This window comes from Cyprinus carpio, chromosome A21 (assembly GCF_018340385.1).
Source record: "Cyprinus carpio isolate SPL01 chromosome A21, ASM1834038v1, whole genome shotgun sequence".
Classification (NCBI taxonomy): Eukaryota; Metazoa; Chordata; class Actinopteri; order Cypriniformes; family Cyprinidae; genus Cyprinus; species Cyprinus carpio.
Window position 1 is genome coordinate 18,409,854 of NC_056592.1, and position 26,611 is coordinate 18,436,464.

The 26,611-nt window shown below is 35.3% G+C and overlaps 1 protein-coding gene across 1 annotated transcript in view; it reads left to right on the top strand.

Annotated features, from left to right (window-relative positions):
- Positions 1-24,392, top strand: part of rnf145b (ring finger protein 145b) — a 28,262-nt gene extending 3,870 nt beyond the window's left edge. Inside the window, exons 3-11 of the mRNA XM_042711180.1 lie at positions 4,132-4,240; positions 8,938-9,029; positions 14,552-14,787; positions 15,502-15,677; positions 18,131-18,271; positions 18,385-18,567; positions 18,939-19,086; positions 20,636-20,992; positions 21,647-24,392. Coding sequence (XP_042567114.1) covers positions 4,132-4,240; positions 8,938-9,029; positions 14,552-14,787; positions 15,502-15,677; positions 18,131-18,271; positions 18,385-18,567; positions 18,939-19,086; positions 20,636-20,992; positions 21,647-22,069 — 1,865 coding nt within the window. The 3' untranslated portion in view covers positions 22,070-24,392. The remainder of the gene's footprint in view (positions 1-4,131; positions 4,241-8,937; positions 9,030-14,551; positions 14,788-15,501; positions 15,678-18,130; positions 18,272-18,384; positions 18,568-18,938; positions 19,087-20,635; positions 20,993-21,646) is intronic.
- Positions 24,393-26,611: the final 2,219 nt, after the last annotated feature.

The window sequence follows — 26,611 nt, forward strand, 5'->3', positions numbered from 1 at the left end:
GCCAACCTCATGAAATGCACCCTGGGTAATGTTGTCAACTTGTCACAATAGCATAAGCTGACACAATTTTTTGTAGGGCTGGGATGAAATATTTTAATCAGTTCTCATTTTGATGAACCGATAGCAATTTCTAAATCCCAAGATTCAATCTGTGCTGTTTTCAGTTAATGAACAAAACTTAATAAAACATTATTTGTAGCACGCATCCCATCTAATAAATCGCAGTAAGCTATGTTGCTTTTGATAGCTTTTAAATTCTGGTAGTTTTATTTCAAAATTCAAACAGTAAATACTGTTGTGGTGCTTTTAAGCATGGCATGACAACATTTCTGTGCTTCAGTACGAGCAATCTTCAACAGTCCTCTTTACTACCAGTTACTACACATATTTTTGTTTGCTTGGATTTAATTTTGTTTATCAAACTGACTTGGCAATAATAATAATAACTACTACTACTACCACTTACTGCATGAAATGAACATGAATGAGCATTAAAAAGTATGCTGAAAGAAGCAGTAGAACTTACTTCCTGAAATATCTCAGTTTCATGTAATCGCTTAATCAGTGTTTCAATGGTGGAAAGAAGTCAGTGAAACAGCTTGTGAGCAGTATGTCATGCAACAAATAAACTTGATGATCAGCTAGAAAAATAAACCCCAGAAAGTGGCATTTTGCTAAAAATATGCACTATATTACATATTCATTATATGTTACTTAACATGTTCTTAAATATTTAATGTAGGTTTGAATAAATGAATCCTGAAAAAAGATATGAAAACCACTGTTTACATGTTTGTATTTTAACATCAAACTGGAATAGAAACATATTTGTCATAATTGTTATGGTAATGCAAAATTATTATAATACATTTTTATCATATGTGTGTGTATATATATATATACTGTTTATATAATATATAACTTTATAGGAATTTATAGGAATTAATTGGAAATTTGAAGATATTTATAGAAACTGTATCATATACAAACATAAATATAAATTTTTTTTTTTTTGGTCATAAGCTGACATGGGGAGGGTCATTTTTAGACCGTAATTTTATCTCATTACCTGTAATTTTGTTGTGCAATAGCTTAGACTTGTTTCAGCTTTTTAAACATAAATTTGTCATATTTATGTAATTTATGTTTAATACTCACCAATATATGGACATTTTGACATTATTTTGTGTGCAGGATTCAAGAAACTATATGTGCATGTTCTAGAGCAATACACAGTGCATGTAGGGTGTGTGGCCTTAATAGCCCTGCAGTAGTGTGCTGTGTGCATGTGAGGAATGTGCAGGGTAGAAATTCAACTGAAATAGCATTAAATCTGCTTGTTTTAACCAACATTATGCTCAAAGATTTTTTTTTCAATTACATTTAAGTTCCCTGTTCCTGCAATTTTGCAATTTCCCAGTTTATTCCCATTAATTCCCATATATTCCTGTTCATTCCCTTGGAAATTTCCCAGTATTGAAAATTACCCAGTATTTTGTAACCCCAATTGCAATACACCTGTCACCTGCACTGTAAAATAGATAACATTTCATAAGTGTATTAAATATTTTACATTACACTATGGCTGTGGTATCCAAAACTATATCAGATCATTTTCTGTGCTCCCACTTGTATCTGGCATTGCTTTTGTGCTTAATCATTTAGTTATTGGGGCTCAAACACTAGCAAAATGATTTTTTTTGTGTGTGAATGAGTCTACAATATCAGTTAATATAATGAAATTAATAAATCTTTCAGTGGTTGTTTAATAGTATATCTTGGAGTCTGATTTTATGCAGGTGCCTGCTAGCTTTGCATTGCAAATACTTTTTTTGATGACTCCATTTGTCCAGCACCCTGTCTCTGTGTGTACAAACCTGAAACAACTGCAACACATCCAGTGACAAGGATGCGGGATCTTTTATTTATGAAAGAATTCTCTAATTAAAAATAAATGTCAATCACTGAAGCACTTATTTTCTTAGTTGCCTGGAAATAAACAGGCATGCAATAAATGTAGTTTATTATCCTTCATTAAAGGTTGTTGACACTGATGGTGATTTGCAGGATCAATGTGAACATGCATCATTCATTTAACGAGAGTTGTGAACCAGTAACTTGATGCCACACTTCCTGCCACCCGAGATATTTTGACACAAAACACCTGCTTGAAACGGTCAGTGCAGCGACTCTGTGACCTCCAGCTAAACACTCAGCGTGAACAGGGCTGCAGTTCTACAGACAATATGTATGGTTTAAATAGTTGTGCACATCTTTACCACACCTTTCTCTCCTCTCTTTGCATGACCTGCGTTTTACACTTGATCCAACCAAGCAGGTTTCAGTGGCGCTGATTTATGCCACAGAGTCGACAAACAAGATGTAACCGACACTGAATGATGACAGAAACCAACCCACTAAATGCACCTCAGATCAGAGACATTCATTCATGCTCTGGCAAATACTGGCATGCATTGTATCTTTTAAGCTTATTGTGATGTCTACAATGTGCAGAGTGTTAATCAAAGGATAAAATCATTATTTTAGGCAAGTAATGTTTTTTTTTTTTTAATATGTAATATTTTAAGATGAACTATTTTTAATTACATAATTTAATTCTATAATTAGATTTTTAAAAAGTTATAAATGTTTACTTTAATGGTTGAGTTTAGGTTAGTTTATTTTTTAATTGGCTTCAATTGAAAGAAAAAAAAAGTGTATAGCATTTGGATATCTATGTAAACTATTTTATAAGCATAATCTTTGTTCGGTAGTCATATGGATAAAACAGCTTCACTGTGCTTCCAACACACACCCCCCTCGTAAACTAATGTCCGGAATGAATTAAGCATCAGCAAATGCTTTATAGATGATCACTTGCAAGCTAGATGCTCACCCAGCTGTCCAGGCAGTGTATTAGATTTCCTCCTATTTAAATACTCTGGATTCTCTCTGCATAATGCAGCAGGCATAAACAACCACAAAAAGGACAATTGTTTGCAAGCCAGAGAGAGCTGTCCCAGTGCAAAAGTGCAGGCCAGCCCAGGAGATAAATCGTCAGGGTTTTTGATGTAGCTTCCTGTCGGCCTGAGCAGTCTTTTAGGTTTAGTGTGGCTTACAGATACTGCTGACACAGTTAAACAGGCAGGGTTGATGACACTATTGCTGCAATAAAGTTCTCGCCACTAATGTCACTTACAGTCTTTTGACCCTAAAGTTTTAGTCCTGTTTCTAGTTATAGGAGTTTTTAATCAGAATTGAACCCATTGCTGTGTAATTCCATGGGATCTTTTACTTGGATGTAACACAATCCTTCAGCAGTTTCAAGTAGCACTGACTGTGAAAAACCAGATCTGCATCCCACTTTCAGTTTCACGTATTTTGTTTCATAATCACCAGTGTTAGCAAGTTAATTTGGAAAAGTATGTCATAACACAGACTTGTATTGTCGTATTTGTGTTTTATTTTTGTTAATAAAGCTTACCTTAAACATTAGCAAAAATGTTATATTTACTTAAAAAAAAAAAAACATTTACTTTTTTTGCATAATATTTGAGTAGCATTACTTATTTCTTGCAAAAAGTTATATTTATACTTGCTTGTACCTCAATGTACAAAAAAAGTCATGAAAAACATTCTCTGTACAGCTAATTTTGAACAAAAATGTGTCAAATTGACCCCTAACACAACAGTGGTTTTCTGTTTTTGCATGAATCAAGGATTTTTTTTTTTTTTTTAAATGCCAATTTGACCCTCTAACGCAAAGGTTGTACCTAGTTTTTGAACTCAACAGAAGGGTTGAGACGTGAACATTGGCATGTATTCTAGGTGTAGGGGAAATGTTATTACTTGGTTACTTTGAAAATGGTGCAAAATCCTATGAAATCAAAATGAATACAAAGGGTACTTTTCTAATTTGTCAAATGCTTGTAACTTTGCATTTTATAAAGCATTTTCCTTTATTGTGGCCCACTGTTAGGTAATTATGTCAATGACACTTGTGTAATTTTAAGCCAAACTATATTTTTGTGGATTTTGTTTCATTTGAAACTGTTTTTTTTATTTAATGCAGTGTATATACTGTATGTATATCATTATCCCTGTCAGTAATTGAGACTCTCTTTTCTTCAGGCTACATCCTCAGTCTGGTGTTGTTGACTTTACCCCGGCAGCATCTGGTGCAGCTCTACCTCTATGTGCTCACAGCTCTTCTGCTCTTCGCTGGGCACCAGCTCTCCAGGTCTCCCATGCTCAACTGTACACAAACACAATTCAACGTTGGTTTTGAAGTGCTGACATGTTGACATTTTTTGTACACACACTCACATTAAATCTAGTCACATTTTGAAATAAATTAACTGTTTAGTACTTCTCATTGCCTGTCAAACAGACAGTGCTCAATGACTGGTGTTCCTGCAGGGATTATGTGCGTGGAGAGCTGGACTCGGGTTACGAGGGGACCCCTCTCCCTGGAGCCACTTTCCATGAACCGCTTTACCACAGCACTCATCGGTACGTCCTGCATTATCAACTCCCAAAACAACATGATTTTGTTCTATTTATTGCTTGCATTTGTTCCTGAAGCATTATGAGGGATGAATTACTTACAACTGGTGTTGTGTTACTGAACTTCGGTTCCCACCCTTGCTGAAAAAGAGACCTGACTGTTGAACTATAACACAGAATCTGAAAAGGAAGAAACCAGATCTCGCTGTGCTCACAATTTGCGAATGAATAGAGGTCCTGTTGAAATACTCCCAGTTTTACTAATGAGTCATTTAGGAATGGAATGGCGTCAAGCCATCCCTATCCAAGAAAATCAGCCTTGAATACATTTCTAATGGATTTTAATGATTTAAAAGAGTGAACCTTTATCCAAGGTAGTAAAACCCAAGACACTGCAGGGCTCAACGCTAAGGATTTTTTCTACTTCTTCGGTCGGGCCAGTGGTTCAAATTTTTACTTGCCCTGCCAACATTTTCACTGGCCCTGCCACAAAAAAATAAAACAGTTGCTGTTATCATTGTTTTTGATCTGTTATCTTGTATTCTAATAAATAGGGTTGGGTATCGTTAGAATTTTATCGATTCCGATTCTGCTTATCGATTCCTAGTTTCAATTCCAATAAGATAAAAAAAATCCAATATAAAAAAATTAAGTCAAACATTTAGATGTCAAACATTTATTCTGTCTTTTTACAGAGCATTCTGTTGAATAACAGGAGCAAAAATCAGCAGCCTACAAAACACTGCAAGAGGAATTTTGCCTGTGCTTTAAAAAAAAAAATACCATAGCAAAAACAACTAGATTAATATAAATTTCAAATATTAAAGTGTTTAAAGCCAAGTAAACAGTCAGTAATAAGATATGAACGAACAAATCAATTAGCAATATCATAAATACAACTAAACAAAATTTCAGGTACAGAAACTGTAATTAAAAGTTTAGAAACACTGCATAGTTTTCTTTTTATAAATAAAATAAAGATTAATCAATTAAAGTTATTAAATATATTCAGTCAAGATCAGTGAATGATTTTCTTTTAGTTCTTTGATTAACATTAATGACAGGCAGCGGGGTTTATTAGGCTCCTGTCTCTTTAAGCAAAAATACTGTACATATGTGTTTTCTTTCTCATCTGTTTACGTTCACGTAAGACAAAAACGGCTGTGTTTATTATGATATACTGATGTAGTTTTCTGTATATTGGTCGACAAATATGAAAGAAGTCAGTTTCGGCTCGGAACAACCTTTTCTACAGTGGAAGTACACGGAAAGGTCCGAGAAATTCTGATGTAGTTTTCTGTATATTGGTCGACAGATGTCTGCTGCTCTCTGTGCACGTGCTTGCGCTTCATGTGTGCTGCACACAAACGGAGCTTAAATTCTTTCCGTTCCTGCATTTTATCGTTTTTAATCAAATTGAAATGCGAATGCAGGAATCGTTAAGCAGAATCGAAATGCAAGCGTCTTATTGAATACCCGGTTCTTGGAAATTTGGAACCGGTTCTAAAATGGAACCGGTTTTCGATACCCAACCCTACTAATAAATAAGCTTAATTGACAGCAACATTTTAGATACCAATAAAATTTTATGATTCTCGATTTCAATTTCGATACCACAGCAAAAACTACTAGCCTAACAAATCTAAAGTTCAAAGACAAGTGAACAGTCAGTAAATAAGAACAAGTTAACAAATTACAAGCGAAATGGCACAGTTAAATATAAAGAACAAAGATACAAATGAAATGATGGCCTTTGGTTTTATGTTTTTATGTTCGGGTAGAGAAATTGAATAATCACAGGTAAAATACCATTGCATATTATTTATTCAGTGTTTGCACCGTGATTTTTTTCATAGCCTTTGAAAGTAGATGGCAACCATTGCATTTTAATAATGAATGCGATCAAAAAAAAAAAAAAAAAAAAGGTTCTACACACTTGTTAACGTGTGCAATGTTGGAATTTAAATTAAGCCTATAAATTTATAAATTTGAAGCAAATTTGAATTTCAGACTTACTTTGGTGAAGCTGTACGGACAATAAATGTAGTTATTATCCTTCATTAAAAGGTTGTTGACACTGATGGTGATTTGCAGGATCAATGTGAACATGCATCATTCATATTTAACGAGAGTTGTGAACCAGTAACTTGATGCCACACTTCCTGCCACCGACGAGATATTTTGACACAAAACACCTTCTTGAAACTGTCAGTGCAGCGACTCTGTGACCTCCAGACTAAACACTCAGCGTGAACAGGGCTGCAGTTCTACAGACAATATGTATGGTTTAAATTTAAATAGTTTGTGCACATCTTTACCACACCTTCTCTCCTCTCTTTTGCATGACCTGCGTTTTTACACTTGATCAAACCAAGCAGGTTTCAGTGGCGCTGATTTATGCCACAGAGTCGACAAACAAGATGTAACCGACACTGAATGATGACAGAAACCAACCCACTAAATGCACCTCAGATCAGAGACATTCATTCATGCTCTGGCCAATACTGGCATTGCATTGTATCTTTTAAGCTTATTGTGATGTCTACAAATGTGCAGAGTGTTAATCAAGGATAAAATCATTATTTATGCAAGTAATGTTTTTTTTTTTTTTTAATATGTAATATTTTAAGATGAACTATTTTTAATTACATAATTTAATTCTATAATTAGATTTTTAAAAAGTTATAAATGTTTACTGGCAGAGTTAAGGTTAGCCTAATTTATAATTGGCTTCAATTGAAAGAAAAAAAAAGTGTATAGCATTTGGATATCTATGTAAACTATTTTATAAGCATAATCTTTGTTCGGTAGTCATATGGACTAAAACAGCTTCACTGTGCTTCCAACACACACCCCCCCTCGTAAAACTAATGTCCGGAATGAATTAAGCATCAGCAAATGCTTTATAGATGATCACTTGCAAGCTAGATGCTCACCCAGCTGTCCAGGCCGTGTATTAGATTTCTCCTATTTAAATACTCTGGATTCTCTCTGCATAATGCAGCAGGCATAAACAACCACGAAAAAAGGACAATTGTTTTGCCAAGCCAGAGCCAGAGAGAGCTGTCCCAGTGCAAGTGCAGGCCAGCCCAGGAGATAAATCGTCAGGGTTTTTGATGTAGCGCTTCCTGTCGGCCTGAGCAGTCTTTTAGGTTTTGTGTTGCTTATAGTTATTGCTACAGTTAAACAGGCAGGGTTGATGACACTATTGCTGCAATAAAGTTCTCGCCACTAATGTCACTTACAGTCTTTTGACCCTAAAGTTTAGTCCTGTTTCTAGTTATAGGAGTTTTTAATCAGAATTGAACACATTGCTGTGTAATTCCATGGGATCTTTTACTTGGATGAAACACAATCCGTCAGCAGTTTCAAGTAGCACTGACTGTGAAAACCAGATCTGCATCCCACTTTCAGTTTCACGTATTTTGTTTCATAATCACCAGTGTTAGCAAGTTAATTTGGAAAAGTATGTCATAACACAGACTTGTATTGTCGTATATCAGAATAATGTTTCAAAATAAAGCTTACCTTAAACATTAGCAAAAATGTTAATATTTACTTAAAAAAAAAAAAAAACATTTACTTTTGCATAATATTTGAGTAGCATTACTTATTTCTTGCAAAAAGTTATATTTATACTTGCTTGTACCTCAATGTACAAAAAGTCATGAAAAACATTCTCTGTACAGCTAATTTTGAACAAAAATGTGTCAAATTGACCCCTAACACAACAGTGGTTTTCTGTTTTTGCATGAATCAAGGATTTTTTTTTTTTTTTTTAAATGCCAATTTGACCCTCTAACGCAAAGGTTGTACCTAGTTTTTGAACTCAACAGAAGGGTTGAGACGTGAACATTGGCATGTATTCTAGGTGTAGGGGAAATGTTATTACTTGGTTACTTTGAAATGGGTGCAAAATCCTATGAAATCAAAATGAATACAAAGGGTACTTTTCTAATTTGTCAAATGCTTGTAACTTTGCATTTTATAAAGCATTTTCCTTTATTGTGGCCATTGTTAGGTAATTATGTCAATGACACTTGTGTAATTTTAAGCCAAACTATATTTTTGTGGATTTTGTTTCATTTGAAACTGTTTTTTTTATTTAATGCAGTGTATATACTGTATGTATATCATTATCCCTGTCAGTAATTGAGACTCTCTTTTCTTCAGGCTACATCCTCAGTCTGGTGTTGTTGACTTTACCCCGGCAGCATCTGGTGCAGCTCTACCTCTATGTGCTCACAGCTCTTCTGCTCTTCGCTGGGCACCAGCTCTCCAGGTCTCCCATGCTCAACTGTACACAAACACAATGAAATTTTTTGTACACACACTCACATTAAATCTAGTCACATTTTGAAATAAATGAACTGTTTAGTACTTCTCATTGCCTGTCAAACAGACAGTGCTCAATGACTGGTGTTCCTGCAGGGATTACGTACGTGGAGAGCTGGACTCGGGTTACGAGGGACCCCTCTACCTGGAGCCACTTTCCATGAACCGCTTTACCACAGCACTCATCGGTACGTCCTGCATTATCAACTCCAAAACAACATGATTTTGTTCTCTTTATTGCTGCATTTGTTCCTGAAGCATTATGAGGGATGAATTACTTACAACTGGTGTTGTGTTACTGAACTTCGGTTCCCACCCTTGCTGAAAAAGAGACCTGACTGTTGAACTATAACACAGAATCTGAAAAGGAAGAAACCAGATCTCGCTGTGCTCAATTTGCGAATGAATAGAGGTCCTGTGAAATACTTCCAGTTTTACTAATGAGGCATTTAGGAATGGAATGGCGTCCAGCCATCCCTATCCAAGAAAATCAGCCTTGAATACATTTCTAACGGATTTAATTGATTTAAAAGAGTGAAACTTTATCCCTAGGTAAGACACTGCAGGGCTCAACGCTAAGGATTTTTTCTACTTCTTCGGTCGGGCCAGTGTTTTTTTTTTGGGCAAGTTGGGTAGGAGCTAAGGAATTTTTCTACTGGCCCGAATAAAACAGTTGCTGTTATCATTGTTTTTGATCTGTTATCTTGTATTCTAATAAATAGGGTTGGGTATCGTTTTAATTTTCTCGATTCCGATTCTGCTTATCGATTACGATTCTTATCGATCCCTAGTTTCAATTCCAATAAGATAAAAAATCCAATATAAAAAAATTAAGTCAAACATTTAGATGTCAAACATGTATTCTGTCTTTTTACAAAGCATTCTGTTGCAGCTGAATAACAGGAGCAAAAATCAGCAGCCTACAAAACCCTGCAAGAGGAATTTTGCCTGTGCTTTAAAAAAAAAAATACCATAACAAAAACAACTAGATTAATATAAATTTCCAATATTAAAGTGTTAAAGACAAGTAAACAGTCAGTAATAAGATATGAACGAACAAATCAATTAGCAATATCATAAATACAACTAAACAAAATTTCAGGTACAGAAACTGTAATTAAAAGTTTAGAAACACTGCATAGTTTTCTTTTTATAAATAAAATAAAGATTCATCAATTAAAGTTATTAAATATATTCAGTCAAGATCAGTGAATGATTTTCTTTTAGTTCTTTGATTAACATTAATGACAGGCAGCGGGTTTATTAGGCTGCTTTCTCTTTAAGCAAAAATACTGTACATGTGTGTTTTCTTTCTCATCTGTTTACGTTCACGTAAGACAAAAACGGCTGTGTTTATGATTGATATACTGATGTAGTTTTCTGTATATTGGTCGACAAATATGAAAGAAGTCAGTTTCGGCTCGGAACAACCTTTTCTACAGTGGAAATACACGGAACTGTCCGAGAACGGACACAAACCGGGAACCCGCAGCGCGACCGCCGACCGCTTGCTCTCTGTGCACGCGCTTGTGCTTCATGTGCGCTGCACACAAACAGGGCGCAAATTCTTTCCGTTCCTGCACTTAATCATTTTTAATCAAATTGAAATGCGAACGCAGGAATCGTTAAGCAGAATCGAAATGCATGCGTCTTATCGAATACCCGGTTCTTGGAAATTTGGAACCGGTTCTAAAATGGAACCGGTTTTCGATACCCAACCCTACTTGGAACCAAGCTTAATTGACAGCAAACATTTTAGATACCAATAAAATTTTATGATTCTCGATTTCAATTTCGATACCACAGCAAAAACTACTAGCCTAACAAATCTAAAGTTCAAAGACAAGTGAACAGTCAGTAAATAAGAACAAGTTAACAAATTACAAGCAATGGCACAGTTAAATATAAAGAACAAAGATACAAATGAAATGATGCCTTTGGTTTTTATGTTTTTATGTTCGGGTAGAGAAATTGAATAATCACAGGTAAAATAACATTGCATATTCTTTATTCAGTGTTGCACCGTGATTTTTCATAGCCATTTGAAATTAGAGGCAACCATTGCATTTTAATAATGAATCGATCAAAAAAAAAAAAAAAGCTTCTACACACTTGTAACGTGTGCAATGTTTGATTTAAATTAGCCTATATAATTTAAAAATTTGAAGCAAAATCAGAATGTTCAGACTTTAGCTTTGTGAAATTATGCAACATAAAACACCTGCATGAAACTGAAACAGCAGACGGGATGAATCAGACGCTGATTTACTCTCTGACAGCAGGTGGCGCTTATGAACACCAGCGTTTACTTGGTTACCGCTGTAAACAAAGCAGCTTTAATATGCATTATACGGAGGTAAGATGAAAAGAATATGCCATATAAACTTTTCTAAAGACAAGTCAGTTCCCCTCAGAAGCACATTCATATAAAATTCAATATTTAGGATTTTCTTCCTATATTTTGCAGTGATCTTGCTCTGCCAACTATTTTTCTGCTCTTTGTCTTCAGTGGCGCTGACCTTTGTTAGCGCCCATTTACAGACTAAATATAACATAAAATTTCCACACAAATGACATTTTGAAAAAATAATTACAGTGCAGTTTGTGTGCAAGCATGGAACAGAGATAGTCTGAAATAAAAAATAAAAATAAAAAAATGGCCTGTCGACCGGTGCATATCTAATCCACTATATAAATTAAATAGATTAATCATTGTTAAAGGTGCTTGATGTAGGATTGACACTGAGTGGTTGAACTAGGTATTGCAGTCCAAATTCAAAATATTAGACTGATGCACACGCAGGTTGCCAGATTGACGACACAAACAGGAACAAGCACACTTGACGATGAATGAAATGAAATGCGCTGTGTTTTCCGCCAACTGGCAACCCGGGGTGCTGAAATACAATTGGGTAAACTGTCAGTAGCCGCGTTTCCACTGTCGGGCTTAAAGCGGGCGTGCTAGTGCGTGCCAGGGCCAGTCGCGTTTCCACTGTCACTTCCGGGGCTTGATTGTGCCTCGTCGGGGCTTCCTCGGGTTTGGCCAGGGTTTTTTGGCCCGACGAAAACCTTGGGCCAAAGCGGGCCAACTGGGGCTAGAGGAGTGGTTATGAACAAAGGCGGAGTTTCTCTGCATCTGGAGAGCGTCAGCGCCGTTAATTTCAGAAAGATAACAGCTATAACATCAACTTTAAAAACTTTTAAAAATAAGCTGAGCTCAAAACTCACTTTCAGTCAGCAGCGAGTGTTTGAAATAACACGATCCGATGTGGATTATAATCATCATAAAAGGCAGAAATATTTATAAGCGATGTAAAAGACTATGCACGCTAAACATTAAACGTTACCATAATAAACATGGTAAGTGCAACCACTTGAAGAAATCAGACGTCAGCTTCTTATTCTCTATCACAATTGTGTATTTATTTAGTAACATGTTTTATCTGTCATAAGTCTCGTCTCGAGAGTTTAGCTCCGCGTAGCACGTCATCAAAATATAATAATGATTTTTATTCGGGAGCTTTTATAAAAATAGAGTTATTATCATTCATTCTAAATGTGACGTATATAGGCTACTGTGGCAACAAATAAACAGAAACAGTCTCGACTGAATAAGCAGGCTATTTTCATAAGCGTTAAAAATAAATAAAATAGAAATACATTTATTTCTGTTAATTAATTTTGAGTCCTGATAAATTGATTCATTATGGTCAATGTATCACTTATAGTAAAACATCGATGCTTTTGAATTTGAATATTTAACAAAGCATGCAAACAAAATGCCGCTGTTATCGTGTTCGTTTTGTGATCGCGCTAGTTCCAGTGACTTATTTCTCATTAGTTTTCTGATAACTTCTCTTTGTTGGTGAAACGATGGGTTTGCATGACGTTGTTCCTGAGAGGCGTGTAAAGGGCGGGTTTTAGTGACGCGCAGCGGAGCTTCTGGCCCGACGGTGGAAACGCTGCGCTATTCTGGCCTCGTGCTACTGGCCCGAGGCTACCGGCCCGTTTTCAGCCCTGGCTCGCACTGGCCCGACAGTGGAAATGCGGCTAGTGGGTGGGTTTCACAAACCAAAACAAAGACTGACATTCTGGCCCAGAACACACATTTTCAAAGGAGAATTGCTGACTGTAGCATTGTTTTTCAGTTAACAAGTATGTTAACTTAGCAGGTTTCTTAAATATCTGCAAACATATTGTGGTATTTGTATGCTTTAGTAGACACATACAGCACCTTTAAAGTTACAAAGTTACCCGCCAAGATGGATGTTTTGGCATACTTTTGTGTGTATTTGTCCGATCGGGTAAGTGACAAATTCGTTAACTGTTCCGAGTGTCTTTCACACTTGTAACTTTCTACAGTAGAACAAAAAATAGCCAAATGCGTTTCTGCTAGGGTTCTGCTAGGGTTCTGAATCAAGCAAATGATTTTCATAATTTTAGGAAATAATGGATGTCACAAAAACTTGTACTTCTGTAATGATGCAGGAGCTCTGATGTATGTAACTTGTTTCAGTAAAGTCACAATTTACAAATTCCCTGACTTTTCCTGGAAAACCATGAAAAATACGGGTTGGAAAAATCATGGAATCCCTATAATAGAATTTTTGAAAAATACTTCTGAAAAATCCTAAAATAGGTTTTGAATTTAAAATAGGCTTTTTCCAAGTGGAGGTTTCTGTAGAATTTTTAAATATCCTGGGAAATTCATGGAAATAATAATAATAATAAAAAAAGTCATGGACAAGTCACAGATATTTCCTGGAAAATAACAGATGTAATTTTTTGTAGCTATGCCAAACTCTAAAATATTTCAATGGGTAAAATGACTTTTTGTAATTATTACCAAAAAACATTAAATAATGTCGTGAAAAAATAATAATAATATAGTTATTTTTTTTTTCTAAAATACTTTTAAAATATTCTAAAGTAGGTCTTAAGCTTTAAAATATTTCAACTGGAAAGGTTTGTTCTGTCATGTTAAATCAAATATTTAACTCAGACTTTCTTTATATCCAGATATTTAATCCTGCCAATCTCTGTATTATATAGAAGAATCTAACTGCAATACATTAATATGTTTAGCACAGTTCACAAAGACAGCAGCACTGCAGGGTGTCCTCATTTTACTTGAAATTAATTCATTTGAATAGAAAATATTCATAGACAAAATGTGTTCTTTGCTGACCAGACAAATGAAGATCAAATATAAAATAACTATTAGCCTTTTGATAATTCATGTCAAGTGATATGCCGTGTCAGTGGCACCACAGTCTGTATGCAGAGCCCACGTACTACGTTCTCTTTGATATCACCAGTGAGAAACTCTTTGCAATATAAGTTGTATATCATTCAATTATTTCAGCCTTGTGATAGCAGCTGATTTACGTGATGCAACAGAGTTGAACAGACCTCTTTATATCTAAATACAAAGGTTTCATCCCTTCTGACAGTGAAAAGAGACCAAACTGATAGACACATAACTTCAGTAGTTTAACCCTTTTTGTTTTGTGTGATTTGAGTCAAACTGAGCGGATGTCTTTTATTTGCCATGTCAACACGGCAAAGCCGACCACAGTGTGAGCACTCCCACTGGGAACATTCAAAGCACCTTTTTAAAGGAAACATTGATGCGTGTTAGTGTGTTTTTCTTTCTGTTCAGTGCATCTGTAAGTTAGTGTTTGTTCAGTAAGACTATCCTCTCCCTCAGGTCAGGTCGTGGTGTGTACACTGTGTTCCTGCGTCATGCAAACCAAACAGATCTGGCTGTTTTCTGCACACCTGCTCCCCCTAGTGGCTAGACTGTGCCTCGTGCCCCTGGAGACCATCGTCTTCATCAACCGCTTTGCTATGATCTTCACGGGTCTGGAGGTGCTCTACTTCATCGCCTCCAACCTACTGGTGCCATACAATCTGGCCAAAACTGCCTACAGAGAGCTGGTGCAGGTACGAGGTTTATAGGTGTAGAGAGTGGGGTAAGATGTGTCGCCTCCTCAATTCCACAGACTGCAATATTTTTCTCATGTGATTTTAACACTGCAGATTTTTAATTTTTAAGCAAATTTGTATAAAAATGATTTAGAAATCCCATATACCCTACCATTTAAAAGTTTGTTGTTGGTTTATGTTTATGAAAATAGTGTCTTATCCTCACCAAAGATCAAAGGTACAGTAAGAACAGTAATATTGTCAAATATTATTAAAACCTATGTTTTAATGTATTTTTAAATTAAATTTTTTCCTGTTATGACAAAGCTGAACTTTAATAGAAATCATTTGAATATGCAAATTATGTTTTTTATTATTATTTTTTTCTTTTTTTTTGTTATAATAATAAAAAAAAAATTTTGATTTTGTTTTTTTTGATATAGTATTAGTGTTTGCGTGATATTGAAATTGATGATGAGAATTATGAAATTTCAGTGGTATCAAAAAATTTATATGATAAAAACCATATTTATACATTATTATCATTTACATAAAATTTCTCATATTGTGATACAAGACTTCGGTCATATTGCCGACTCCTAATTTAGAATATCGAACTTTGTTGGTTTGTGAATAATGTGAAGTAAAATAAGATGTTGTTGACTTTTTTATCCTACCAGCCAGTCTTTGAACTTTTTTGTTCATCCCCCTGTTTCTTGTGTTGTTCTGTAGGTGGTGGAGGTGTATGGCTTGCTGGCTCTGGGTATGTCTCTGTGGAATCAGCTGGTTCTGCCTGTTCTCTTCATGTGCTTCTGGCTGGTGCTGTTTGCACTGCAGATCTACACTTACTTCAGCACACGGGACCAGCCGCCCTCCCGAGAGAGGCTGCTCTTCCTGTTCCTCACCAGGTCTGACTCCTGCAACATATAGTCCAGCTACTGAGTCACACTGTTTTTAATCAGCACAAAGGTTAGCGTCTAGTCTAGGGATGCTAATGATTAATTGTCGATAATAATTCAATCAATGACACTTATCGATGTGCTTAGTCGTACAGTCTATAAGTTTTGTGTTTTGGGGTTTGTGCGGTTCATGAAATAAGAAATAAGAAGTGACAGTGATGGGCTGGATCTCTTGTGCAAATAATTCACAATGTACAAATTATGCTTTTAATGTGATCCAGACTTTAAAAGTGTATAAAATAGAAAAATGTTTTCTCCCAGTATTCCAGAGCAACTGACACCATTTATAAATGTCAAGAAAAGTGAATTATATTTTCAGTTGAGGAATACAACAGGCAGTTTACCATAAGATGGCAATAAACATGTGAATCGCCCGCTATGCAAGGTTTCAGTTTAAAACAGTAGAAGCTAGGACATGATGAGGCATTTTGATGCTCATGGAAGAGATGAGTTTTCAGTTGTTTCTTGGAGATTATCAGGGATTCGGCCTTCCGGATGGAGTTAGGTAGGTTATTCCATCAACACGGTGCGGTGAAAGAAAATGTTCTAGATAGTGATTTTGTGTTTCTCTGTGATGGGACCACAAGCCGCCGCTCTGGAGGGGATGTAGACGAGTAGGAGAAAGTGGAGGTAGGAGTGTGTGGAGCCCGTGTCTGTTCTGTAGGCCAGCACCAATGACTTGAACTTGATGCGAGCCGTGACTGGAAGCCAGTGCAGAGAGATGAGTAGCGGTGTGACATGGGCTCTCTTGGGCCACTGCTGCTGCATTCTGAATTATTTGCAGAGGTTGCACATGTTGGAAGTCTAGCCAAAAGAGCATTACAATAGTCCAGCCTAGAAATGACAAGGGCCTGGACGAGAAGCTGTGCTACATGCTCTGTTAGGAAGGGTCTGATCTTCCTGATGTTGTGTAGTGCGAACCTGCATGATCGTGCTGTTTTTGCAATGTGATCTTTAAAGGTCAGCTGATCATCAAGAATAACCCCAAGATTCTGGGCCGAACACGATGGGATTATCGTTGAGGATCCGATTACAGGATTTGCACATCCTGTAATGCCGGTGACTATACACTGCAGTAGACGCATTTTGAAGTGTTAGGGTTCGCGATTAATCGATCAAATGATCATGGGAATGATCCTAAATTGACATTCCTTGTCTAGATATAAACCAGAACGCATTGCAACAAGGATTTGGAATAGCGGAAAATAGGGCAGCAGAACTCTAAATCACCATTAGGGCTGTGCGATTCTGTAAAATGCTGAAAAGCATGTATGCAATACCTTGTTAAATAATGCAATATTCTAGATGCGATACGAAGTGTGCAAAATCAATTTAATTTATATTTTAAAATATATATAAATATATGTGTGTATGTGTGTGTATGTGTTTTACATTCTTCCTTGGAAAAGAAAGCATCACTACAACTTCTGAAAGTGACGAGCAGCGTTTTAGCATTACATATGTCACAAATCTGAAAATGTAATTTTTAACATCAATGTAAACAAACAAAAAAAATAATGCCACTTATTTTATATCAATGTAACTTTTCTTTTCGTTTATTACTTAAAGTACACTTTAAGTACAATACCACAGTAAAAACTATAGCAAATATGATTAAAGGCAAGTTAACAGTCAGTAAAAAATAAATAAAAAAAATAAGATTAAATACACAAATTACAAGCTTAGCTGAATACAATATAACAGTTACAAATAAAATACATTTCTAACAGTAGTATTTAGGTATGGAAATGTAATAATTAAGTGTAAAATACTGCATAGGGTTCAGTGTATGAATTAAATTTAGATTAATCTTTGTTCAAGCTGTGCTTTGTTGTTTGATTAACATTAGTGTCATATTCAGCAGCAGGTATTTATAGGCTGCTGTCCCTTTAAGACAAACTGCACAGATCCAGTATAATGATACACATCCAGTTTCTTTCTCAGCTGTTTACATTCAAGACATAACTGATAGCGTTTACGAGAATGATTGTAGAGGCGGGTATTTTGACAATTCTGTGTGTATGTGTCTGTTCAAACATAAGGAGATGTGAAAGACGAATCAACTGTGTTCATGGGGTCAGGGTGCGCACGCTTTAGGTCCAAGATGTGGCTTGTGTGCGGGCTTCAGGTGTGTGTAAGACAGCAAGACGAGTTGTTTTCTGCAACTTATTGCACTTGATAACTCTTTTTACACATCAACTAAGTCAGTCTCGTGCCCAGTCTATTCTCTGCTATATGCATCGACCTAAAACTTTTGACTTTTTGCAATGGTTTGAAGTAGTCTATTGCGATTTATGCATTTGCAATATTTTGATCATTTCGATATATCGTGCAGCCCTAATCGCCATTTAACAATATGTAGCATGAGTAAATGTTTTGTTGGTTGTGTGTGTTCTCTGCAGTATCGCTGAGTGCTGTAGTACTCCTTACTCTCTGCTGGGGCTGGTCTTCACTGTGTCTTTTGTGGCGCTGGGCGTCCTCACCCTCTGCAAGTTCTACCTACAGGGTTACAGAGCTTTCATGAATGACAACACCATGCACAGGTGAGAAACATCCACCCAATATGCTTACAGTTCTCCAGTTCAAAACAACTTTTTTTTGCAGGTGCTTGTGTATATTTAAGAAAACAGTAGTTTCTCTCTCGTCTGGTTTTCAGGGGCATGACGGAGGGTATCACTCTGCTGATCTTGGCTGTTCAGACCGGGCTCATTGAGCTGCAGGTCATTCACAGAGCTTTCCTCCTCAGCATCATCCTCTTCGTCGTGGTGGCTTCCATCCTGCAGTCCATGCTGGAGATCGCTGACCCCATAGTTCTAGCACTGGGGGCCTCCAGAGACAAGTAAGATCCTCAGCACCTCACTTCAAGCCTGATCATAATACATCTCTCCTGCAACTTTCAGACAAGGCTTATGTCAAACACATATGTAAATTATTTACAAAAGTTTTTTTTCTTAAACATTTTTTTGTCTGATTGCAGATTTTTGACATTTTCTATATGGTTGGAAAGTTTATTTATATTTATTGTTTTAATTTATTAATTGAATTTAATTTAAGAATTGAACTAGCTTACTTTTTGACTAGATTTGATAGGCCTTTTAATGAGGAAATAACATTGTTAGGGCACTCTCAGAGTACTGGCCGGGCGATATGTGTGTTTTTCTATCTGAGGGCCTGTATGTTGAGCATTTCTTGTATCCTCTGTTATTGCAGGAGTCTGTGGAAACACTTCCGAGCAGTGAGTCTGTGTCTTTTCCTGCTGATCTTCCCTGCTTACATGGCTTACATGATCTGCCAGTTCTTCCGCATGGACTTCTGGCTGCTCATTATCATCTCCTCCAGCATCCTCACGTCACTGCAGGTACACGAAGCTCAAACACAGCATATACAAATGAACAGTTGCTATCACGACACATAGACACTACTGCATTGTCAAACTTTGTTTAAAGATGAAGTGGTATATTAGTATATATCAGTTGATCAACCGGGCATTTATGATGGGTTGTCTAGCTTAGTTATGCAAACAGAAATAAATAGTGTTCCAAAAGCAGATTTTTTTGTTAATGAATTTTTTTATCTTAAATATTTTGCACTATAAAACCAGGGATATTTAAGAAAGTATAAACAAAATAAGAAGTAAAAATGAAAACATGCAATAAAAAAAAGTGTTTGTGTGTGTGTGTGTGTGTGTGTGTGTGTGTGTGTGTGTGTGTGTGTGTGTGTGTGTGTGTGTGTGTGTGTGTGTGTGTGTGTGTGTGTGTGTGTGTGTGTGTGTGTATATATATATATATATATATATATATATTCTTGTTCTCTGAAATATACATATATACAGTACAGGTCAAAAGTTTGGAAACATTACTATTTTTTATGTTTTTGAAAGAAGTTTCTTCTGCTCATCAAGCCTGCATTTATTTGATCAAAAATACAGAAAAAAAATTTAATATTGTGATATATTATTACAATTTAAAATAATTGTTTTTTAAATTTATTATACTTTAAATTATCATTTATTTCTGTGATGCAAAGCTGAATTTTTAGGATCATTTACACAGTGATCCTTTAGAAAACATTCTAATAGGATGATTCATTATCAAAGTTGGAAACAGTTCTGCTGCTTAATATTTTTTCAGAACATGTGATACTTTTTAGGATACTTTGATGAATAAAAAGTAAAAAAAAAAAAAAAAAAAAGAAGCTATGTTTTTTAAAATATAAATATTTTGTAATAACAATATACACTACTGGTCAGTAATTTGGGGTCAGTTAATTTTTTTTTTTTTCTTTTTTTTTTTTTTAAATAAAATCAATACTTTTATTCAGCAAGGATATGTTAAATTGGTAAAAAGTGATAGTAAAGAAAATATATTATTAGAATATATATCATTAGATTTTTTTTTTAATTTTGAATAAATGCAGTTCTTTTTAACCTTTTATTGATCAAATATATTAGACAGCAGAACTGTTTCCAACACTCATAATAAATCAGAATATTAGAATGATTTCTAAATGATCATGTGATAGACTGGATGTTTCATGTGACACTGAAGGCTGGAGTAATGATGCTGAAAATTCAGCTTTGCATCACAGGAATAAATTATTTTTTTTTAAAGTATATTCAAATAGAAAACTATTATTTTAAATTGTAATAATATTTCACAATATTACTGTTTTTTTTCTGTATTTTTGATCAAATAAATGCAGGCTTGATGAGCAGAAGAGACTTCTTTCAAAAACATTAAAAATAGTAATGTTTCCAAACTTTTGACCTGTACTGTATATATAAGAGAGAGAGAGAGAGAGACTGAAAATATTTATATGATCTATACATTTACAATTGCATATAAATAATTTAAAGGTATAATGTCATATAATATCATATGATTAATGTAATGAATTACCCGTCTCAGGTTCTTGGCACCCTTCTGATCTACATCCTCTTCATGGTAGAGGAGTTTCGTAAGGCTCCTGTTGAGAACATGGATGAAGTCATCTACTGTGTCAATGGGACCTACCGGCTCCTGGAGTTCCTGGTGGCTGTCTGCGTGGTGGCCTACGGTGTTTCAGAGACCCTGTTTGGAGAATGGACTGTAATGGGCTCCACCATCATCCTGGTTCATTCCTACTATAATGTGTGGCTAAGGGCCCAGCTGGGCTGGCAAAGCTTCCTGTTGCGCAGAGATGCAGTTCACAAGATCCAAAGCATGCCCACTGCTTCCACATTACAACTCCAGCAACATAATGACATCTGTTCTATCTGCTTTCAGGTAAGGGATTGTTTAAGATGTTTGCAGTGCATTTATTCACAACACAAGTTAATTGAATCATTAAACAATTTTTTTTTTAAATGTTTCATGTTCTCTCACTGAAGTTCATAACTGAAATGTTGATCAATTTAATTTTATAATAATTTTTCATTTGCTGAGTATTACATGGGCCCTCTTTTTTTTCTATACCAAGTAAGAGAATAAAGAATTTATTTACCATGCACTCTCCAAAATCATTCCAAAAGGGGGTTTTTGGTTCCCCAACGAATCTTTGAGTGATCAGTTTTTAAAATAACCATTTGTTTCTTAGTATATAGAATATTTTAATAATCTGAATAACCATTTGTGCTCATGGATATTATGGATATTATGGTTATTCATGGAACCACCAATGCCAATAAAGAACCTTGATTGAATAAAAATGAACAATATACCCAGATGAATCCGAATCATAATTGAATCAAATCAAGAGATTGTGAATCGTAGCCAAATGTGGAAATCCTTATTGATATCAATACCAATACAGTGCTAGACACTAGTACTCTTGCTAGACATTCAGCCATTTCCTCATTTGTCAACATGTTCAGAATTCCACTTCTTTTCTTGGCTGCCTAGTTTTAAACATTGTTTCTCACTTCCATCCTTCAATTCCAGGATATGAAGTCTGCTGTCATCACGCCATGCAGCCACTTTTTCCATGCTGCCTGCTTAAAGAAGTGGCTGTACGTGCAAGAAACGTGCCCTCTGTGCCACGGGCAGCTCAAGAGCCAATTACAGCCAACTAGCTCTCCAGGTGCCACCACTCAAGGCACGCCACAAGCCAATCAGAACCCAGCAGAGGTGGAACAGGAGCAGGGTGAACCACAGGCTGAGTTGCACACTGAGGAAGACACCCAGGCAAAAAACCCTTCTCCCATAAAAACTTCAGCCAAGACAGAGCTTGGAACGGACTTGCTATCAGAGAAATCAAAAATCCAGCCTAAAGAATGTGATGTAGTGGCAGAGGGCAGCGCTGAGCCAGCTGGTGATTTGGATGATGGTTCGTGCAGCACGTCACATGTCCATTCCTCTTCATGAGCAAATGCCAAGCCAGCCTTCAACTCTTATCAGCCTGTTAGGTGTCGCCAAAATAGTTAAAGTGATGGTTTACCTTTGTAAAAATAAAAGTTCTGTCATCATGTACTCAATCTTGACGTTCCAAACCTTTTTTGTGGAACACAAAAGGAGATATTTAGAAGTTTGTTCCAGCTGCTCTTTTCCATATAATGTAAAGGGGACAGAGTCTGTTAAATGAGAGCTTGTTTCCACCATAGAATAAAAAATAGTTGCAAGTATTTATCTGAAAATTCTCACAATTGACACTTTTTCTCAGAATTGTGAGTTTAAATCTAGCAATTGTACGTTAACATCTTTTTTTTTTTTTTGTTCTCTGAATTCTGAGTTCACATCTTGCACTTTTTTTTTTTTTTTTTTCCTTCTTTGCTGTTTATATCTCATAGTTGACTTTTTCTACTCAGAATTGCAAGATTATCTCACAAGAATAGAAGTCGACTAGGAAAAGAAGTCAGAATTTTGAGATGAAAAAGTTGAGTAAGTTTTTTTTTTTTTCCTTCCATACTGTGAAGTTGGTGACAGTAAAAATGACAAAAAATATCTCCATACAAGTAGTTTATACAATTCAAAGTCTTCTAAAGCTGGGATTACTTTGTGTAGGGAACAGACCAATTTCAAGTTGTTACTAAAAACATTAAAATGTATTTTGCATGCTAAACTTCTCCTTTTGTGTTCCACAAAAGAACATTGTACGAATTTGAAATGGCATGAGTAAAGGATGACACAATTTAGACTTTTGGAATGAACTGTCCCTTTAAGCTGGTCACATGTCTCTCAGCTCACGGATGCATTTCATATGATCTGTTCACATTATTGCTGGTCAAAAGACATTTCAGAATACTGCCCTACAGAGACAAAACAACTAAACATATAGTTTGTGTTAAAATGGAGTTACTAAAATAGGCTCTTACTATGATATCTACTGTGACAGATGGCTTTGGCACAACTAAGCTCAGATTCAGAAAAGGTTGAGTGTAACAATTCAATCAAGAAACATTTTTCTGTTTAAAGGCTGGTGTAGGTACAGTGTTTTGCCTTTGTAGGGCAGAATAGTTTCAGTTTGTTTCCATTTGAATGAAAATTTACGTCATCTCTATGGAGGTAATGGATGATTCATAATTCTTACACTATACTATTTTGTAGAAGTGTGTGTATAAATGTTTTGGAATTGCATCCCAAATGAGCCACTGTAGAATCCAGACCCCTGCAAAGTCAAATTGAGGAATGTTATTTAAAGTGCCATCGAGCCAGTTCATTTATATTTTATCACAGCGAGCCTCTCGATATTTACCCCAGTTTTAAAGGGATGCTTCGAAGCTGTTTGGCTTTTTTCATATATATTTTTGTCACTCTTTACCATGGGTCAGAAATAATGTTAAACCATCACTGCGGAAAATGTTAAGTTGTCACTTTGGCAGTTGACTTGATTCCTAGAAGCGAGCATTTTTAAAAGCATATTGCAGACTATATAGACTAAACCTGTTTTCTGGTTTTAATGAACATATAGTGAGTAGACAATCAAATCAATACATTTCATCTTTCTTTCTTTTTTTTCTTCTTTTTTATTATTCAGCAGATGTTCCATTAAGTTTGCCCACAGTAAAACTGGCATGTTTCTTTCAGTGAGTGATGTTTAGGGTTGAATCTCAAAATCAAGTCGTATTTCAGTTGTTGTTGTTTTTTGTTGTTGTTGTTTTATAAATTCTTGAAAAGTTTGAGATTCACCTTAATATTGGCTGTTGGCTAAGCAGTTTATATCAAGTCATCTTTTATTTCTTCTTTTATTTCAAAAAAATACACTTCGTTTAGTCATTACAGACTTGTTTTTGCCATTATTTGTTCAGGAACACACTCAAATTTTTTTGCCATGGATGTCATGCCATATTGTATGTTTGCACTAATGTCATTTATAGCGAATAATATTTTGTCTTGTTGGGCAACAAATGCTTACAGAGCAGATGAAGTATAGCTCATTATAAATGTGTACATATATGGGCAAATATATTCCTTTGTATATTCTCTTATCATGTTTTTGATATGCCGCACAGTGTTAAAGCAGCAGTGAACATAATGAAGTGTCTTGAGGATCGTGTGAACACTCTCTAAAGTGGGATTGATCCTGAAGATGCAGAAATGTTTTTTTTTTGCTGTTTTTTAAGAGATGCATTTCAGAATGGCAAAATTGTGTGCATGAATACATCTGATGTATGAGCAAACACAAATGACATTCAAAACTTTCAAGTAGATTTTTTCTTGAAAGAAAATAAAGTGGAAATTTAGATTGAAAGAATGTTGTGGTTTTTATGTGTGTGTGTGTGTATGTATGTGTATATATATTATTGATATGATTGAGTTTTTAATAAGTGCAGATGAGCTGAAGGCCACTGTCAAAGAAACCTGGGATTCCATTCCACCTCAGCAGTGCCACAAACTGATCACCTCCATGCCACGCCGAATTGAGGCAGTAATTAAAGCAAAAGGAGCCCCTACCAAGTATTGAGTACATGTACAGTAAATTAACATGCTTTCCAGAAGGCCAACAGTTCACAAAAAACCAAGTATTGAGTACATGTTATATATATATATATATATATATATATATATATATATATTATATATATATATATATATATATAATATATATTATATATATATAATATATTATTATATATATAAATAACTAGGCTTTCAAACAGCATGTGCTTTAATACAATATAATTTCATTCAGTTTGGCTCATTCAGTTAGACCTTTAGTAATAGATACATATGCATTATGTGCTCTTTACAGGTGCAGAAATGAAAGCTCCCAAGCAAAGAACTCACTAGACTAAGATGCGGAAAGACAAGCTGCACAATGACCCACAATGAGCAACAACCAAGAACAGTATTCACTGATTAACTTATTAAAATTACTCATAGTAACAGTTAGGTAATAATTATTTAAATTATTTTACTAAGTACAATATGTTTCATTCCAAACACTTTGCCATTTACCAATGTGTTTTTCAAAACACCTTTTAAATTTTTATTTTTTTTAATGTTTATTTAGGGCTATTAAATGTTACGGTCCAAGTGTACATATAATGCCTCATTCATTCAAGTAAATGCATGGCTAATTTTGCAAAATGTTAAATATTTTATCTACACTTATTGTATAACTGCTGTAATCACATGGTGTTGTAAATAAATTTTCCTCATGCTAGCTTGACCAAGCGAGCTCTTTAATGGATTTTAAAATTGCTTTCATAATAATGAGATGATTATAGATTTGTTAACTCTTGTTATGTATTATAATCTATATAACTAAAATGAAAGTAAACGTTTTGTCTAGGTATTGTTATCAGTTTTAAATGAAATATTAATGAACAGTACAGTAGATATAGAAATGAAACTGGGCATGTTGGAAAGTCTGGCATGTTGTGCAACGGGCTGAGTCCGACTTGGATGGGGCAGTGTCGGTAAGTTACGGCTGTCGCATGTGGTGTGGTCGATTCAGCCCAGAATCTGAAAGTGAGTACACAGGCACCCAGGCCGGGTGCGGCAGATGGATCCGGGCCGATGGACAAGTCTCTATTCTGTCCAGGCTGGACTATTGTAACGCTCTCTTGGCAGGTCTTCCAGCCAGTTCTATTAAACCTCTTTATCTAAACCAGAATGTGGCAGCAAGAGTAGTCTTTAATGAGCCAAAAAGAGTGTATGCCACACCTCTGTTCATTAACTTGCACTGGCCACCAATAGCTGATCGTATAAAATTCAAGGCATTGATGTTTGCCTACAAAACAAGCACTGGTTCTGCAGTCTGCACCCTTTTTATGGCGTTATTTTAGATTTATGTGCCCTCCAGAAGCTTGTGTTCTACAAAGGGAGTGGCACATGATAGGTCCATCCCTAGAGGCACAAAATTACTTTCACAGACTTTTTACCTTAACTGCTCCATGTTGGTGGAATGACCTGCTCAACTCGATCTGAGAATCTTCAAGAAATGGCTAAAGACTACTTTTTAAAATAAATTTATATACATATAAAATAATAACTTTAACCTCTAACACTAGCTCTATCTATATCTAATTATTCCTTGTTATTTACAAAAAAAAAAAAAAATGTACATGTACTATGTTAGACTAAGACAGGTGGAGAGCATGAAATCTGTGATTGAAAATCAGTGTTATTCCACCAAATACTGATTTCTGAACTCTTCCTAAGTTAAAATATTAGTATTGTGTGGTTGTTTAAAAATGAATATGAACTTGTTTTCTTTGCATTATTTGAGGTCTGAAAACACTGCATATTTTTTTTTTTATTTGTCTTTATTATTATTATTATCATTTTGCTCTAAATTACAATATGTTTATTTAGAATTTGGGAGGAATGTTGTCAGTAGTTCACAGAATTAAAAAAAAAAACATTTTACTAAAACATACTAAAACCAGAGAAACTGATAATTTTTTTCAAGAGCTGTGTGTATGTGTTTGTGTGTTTTATATTTATTTTATTTTAATATTTAGA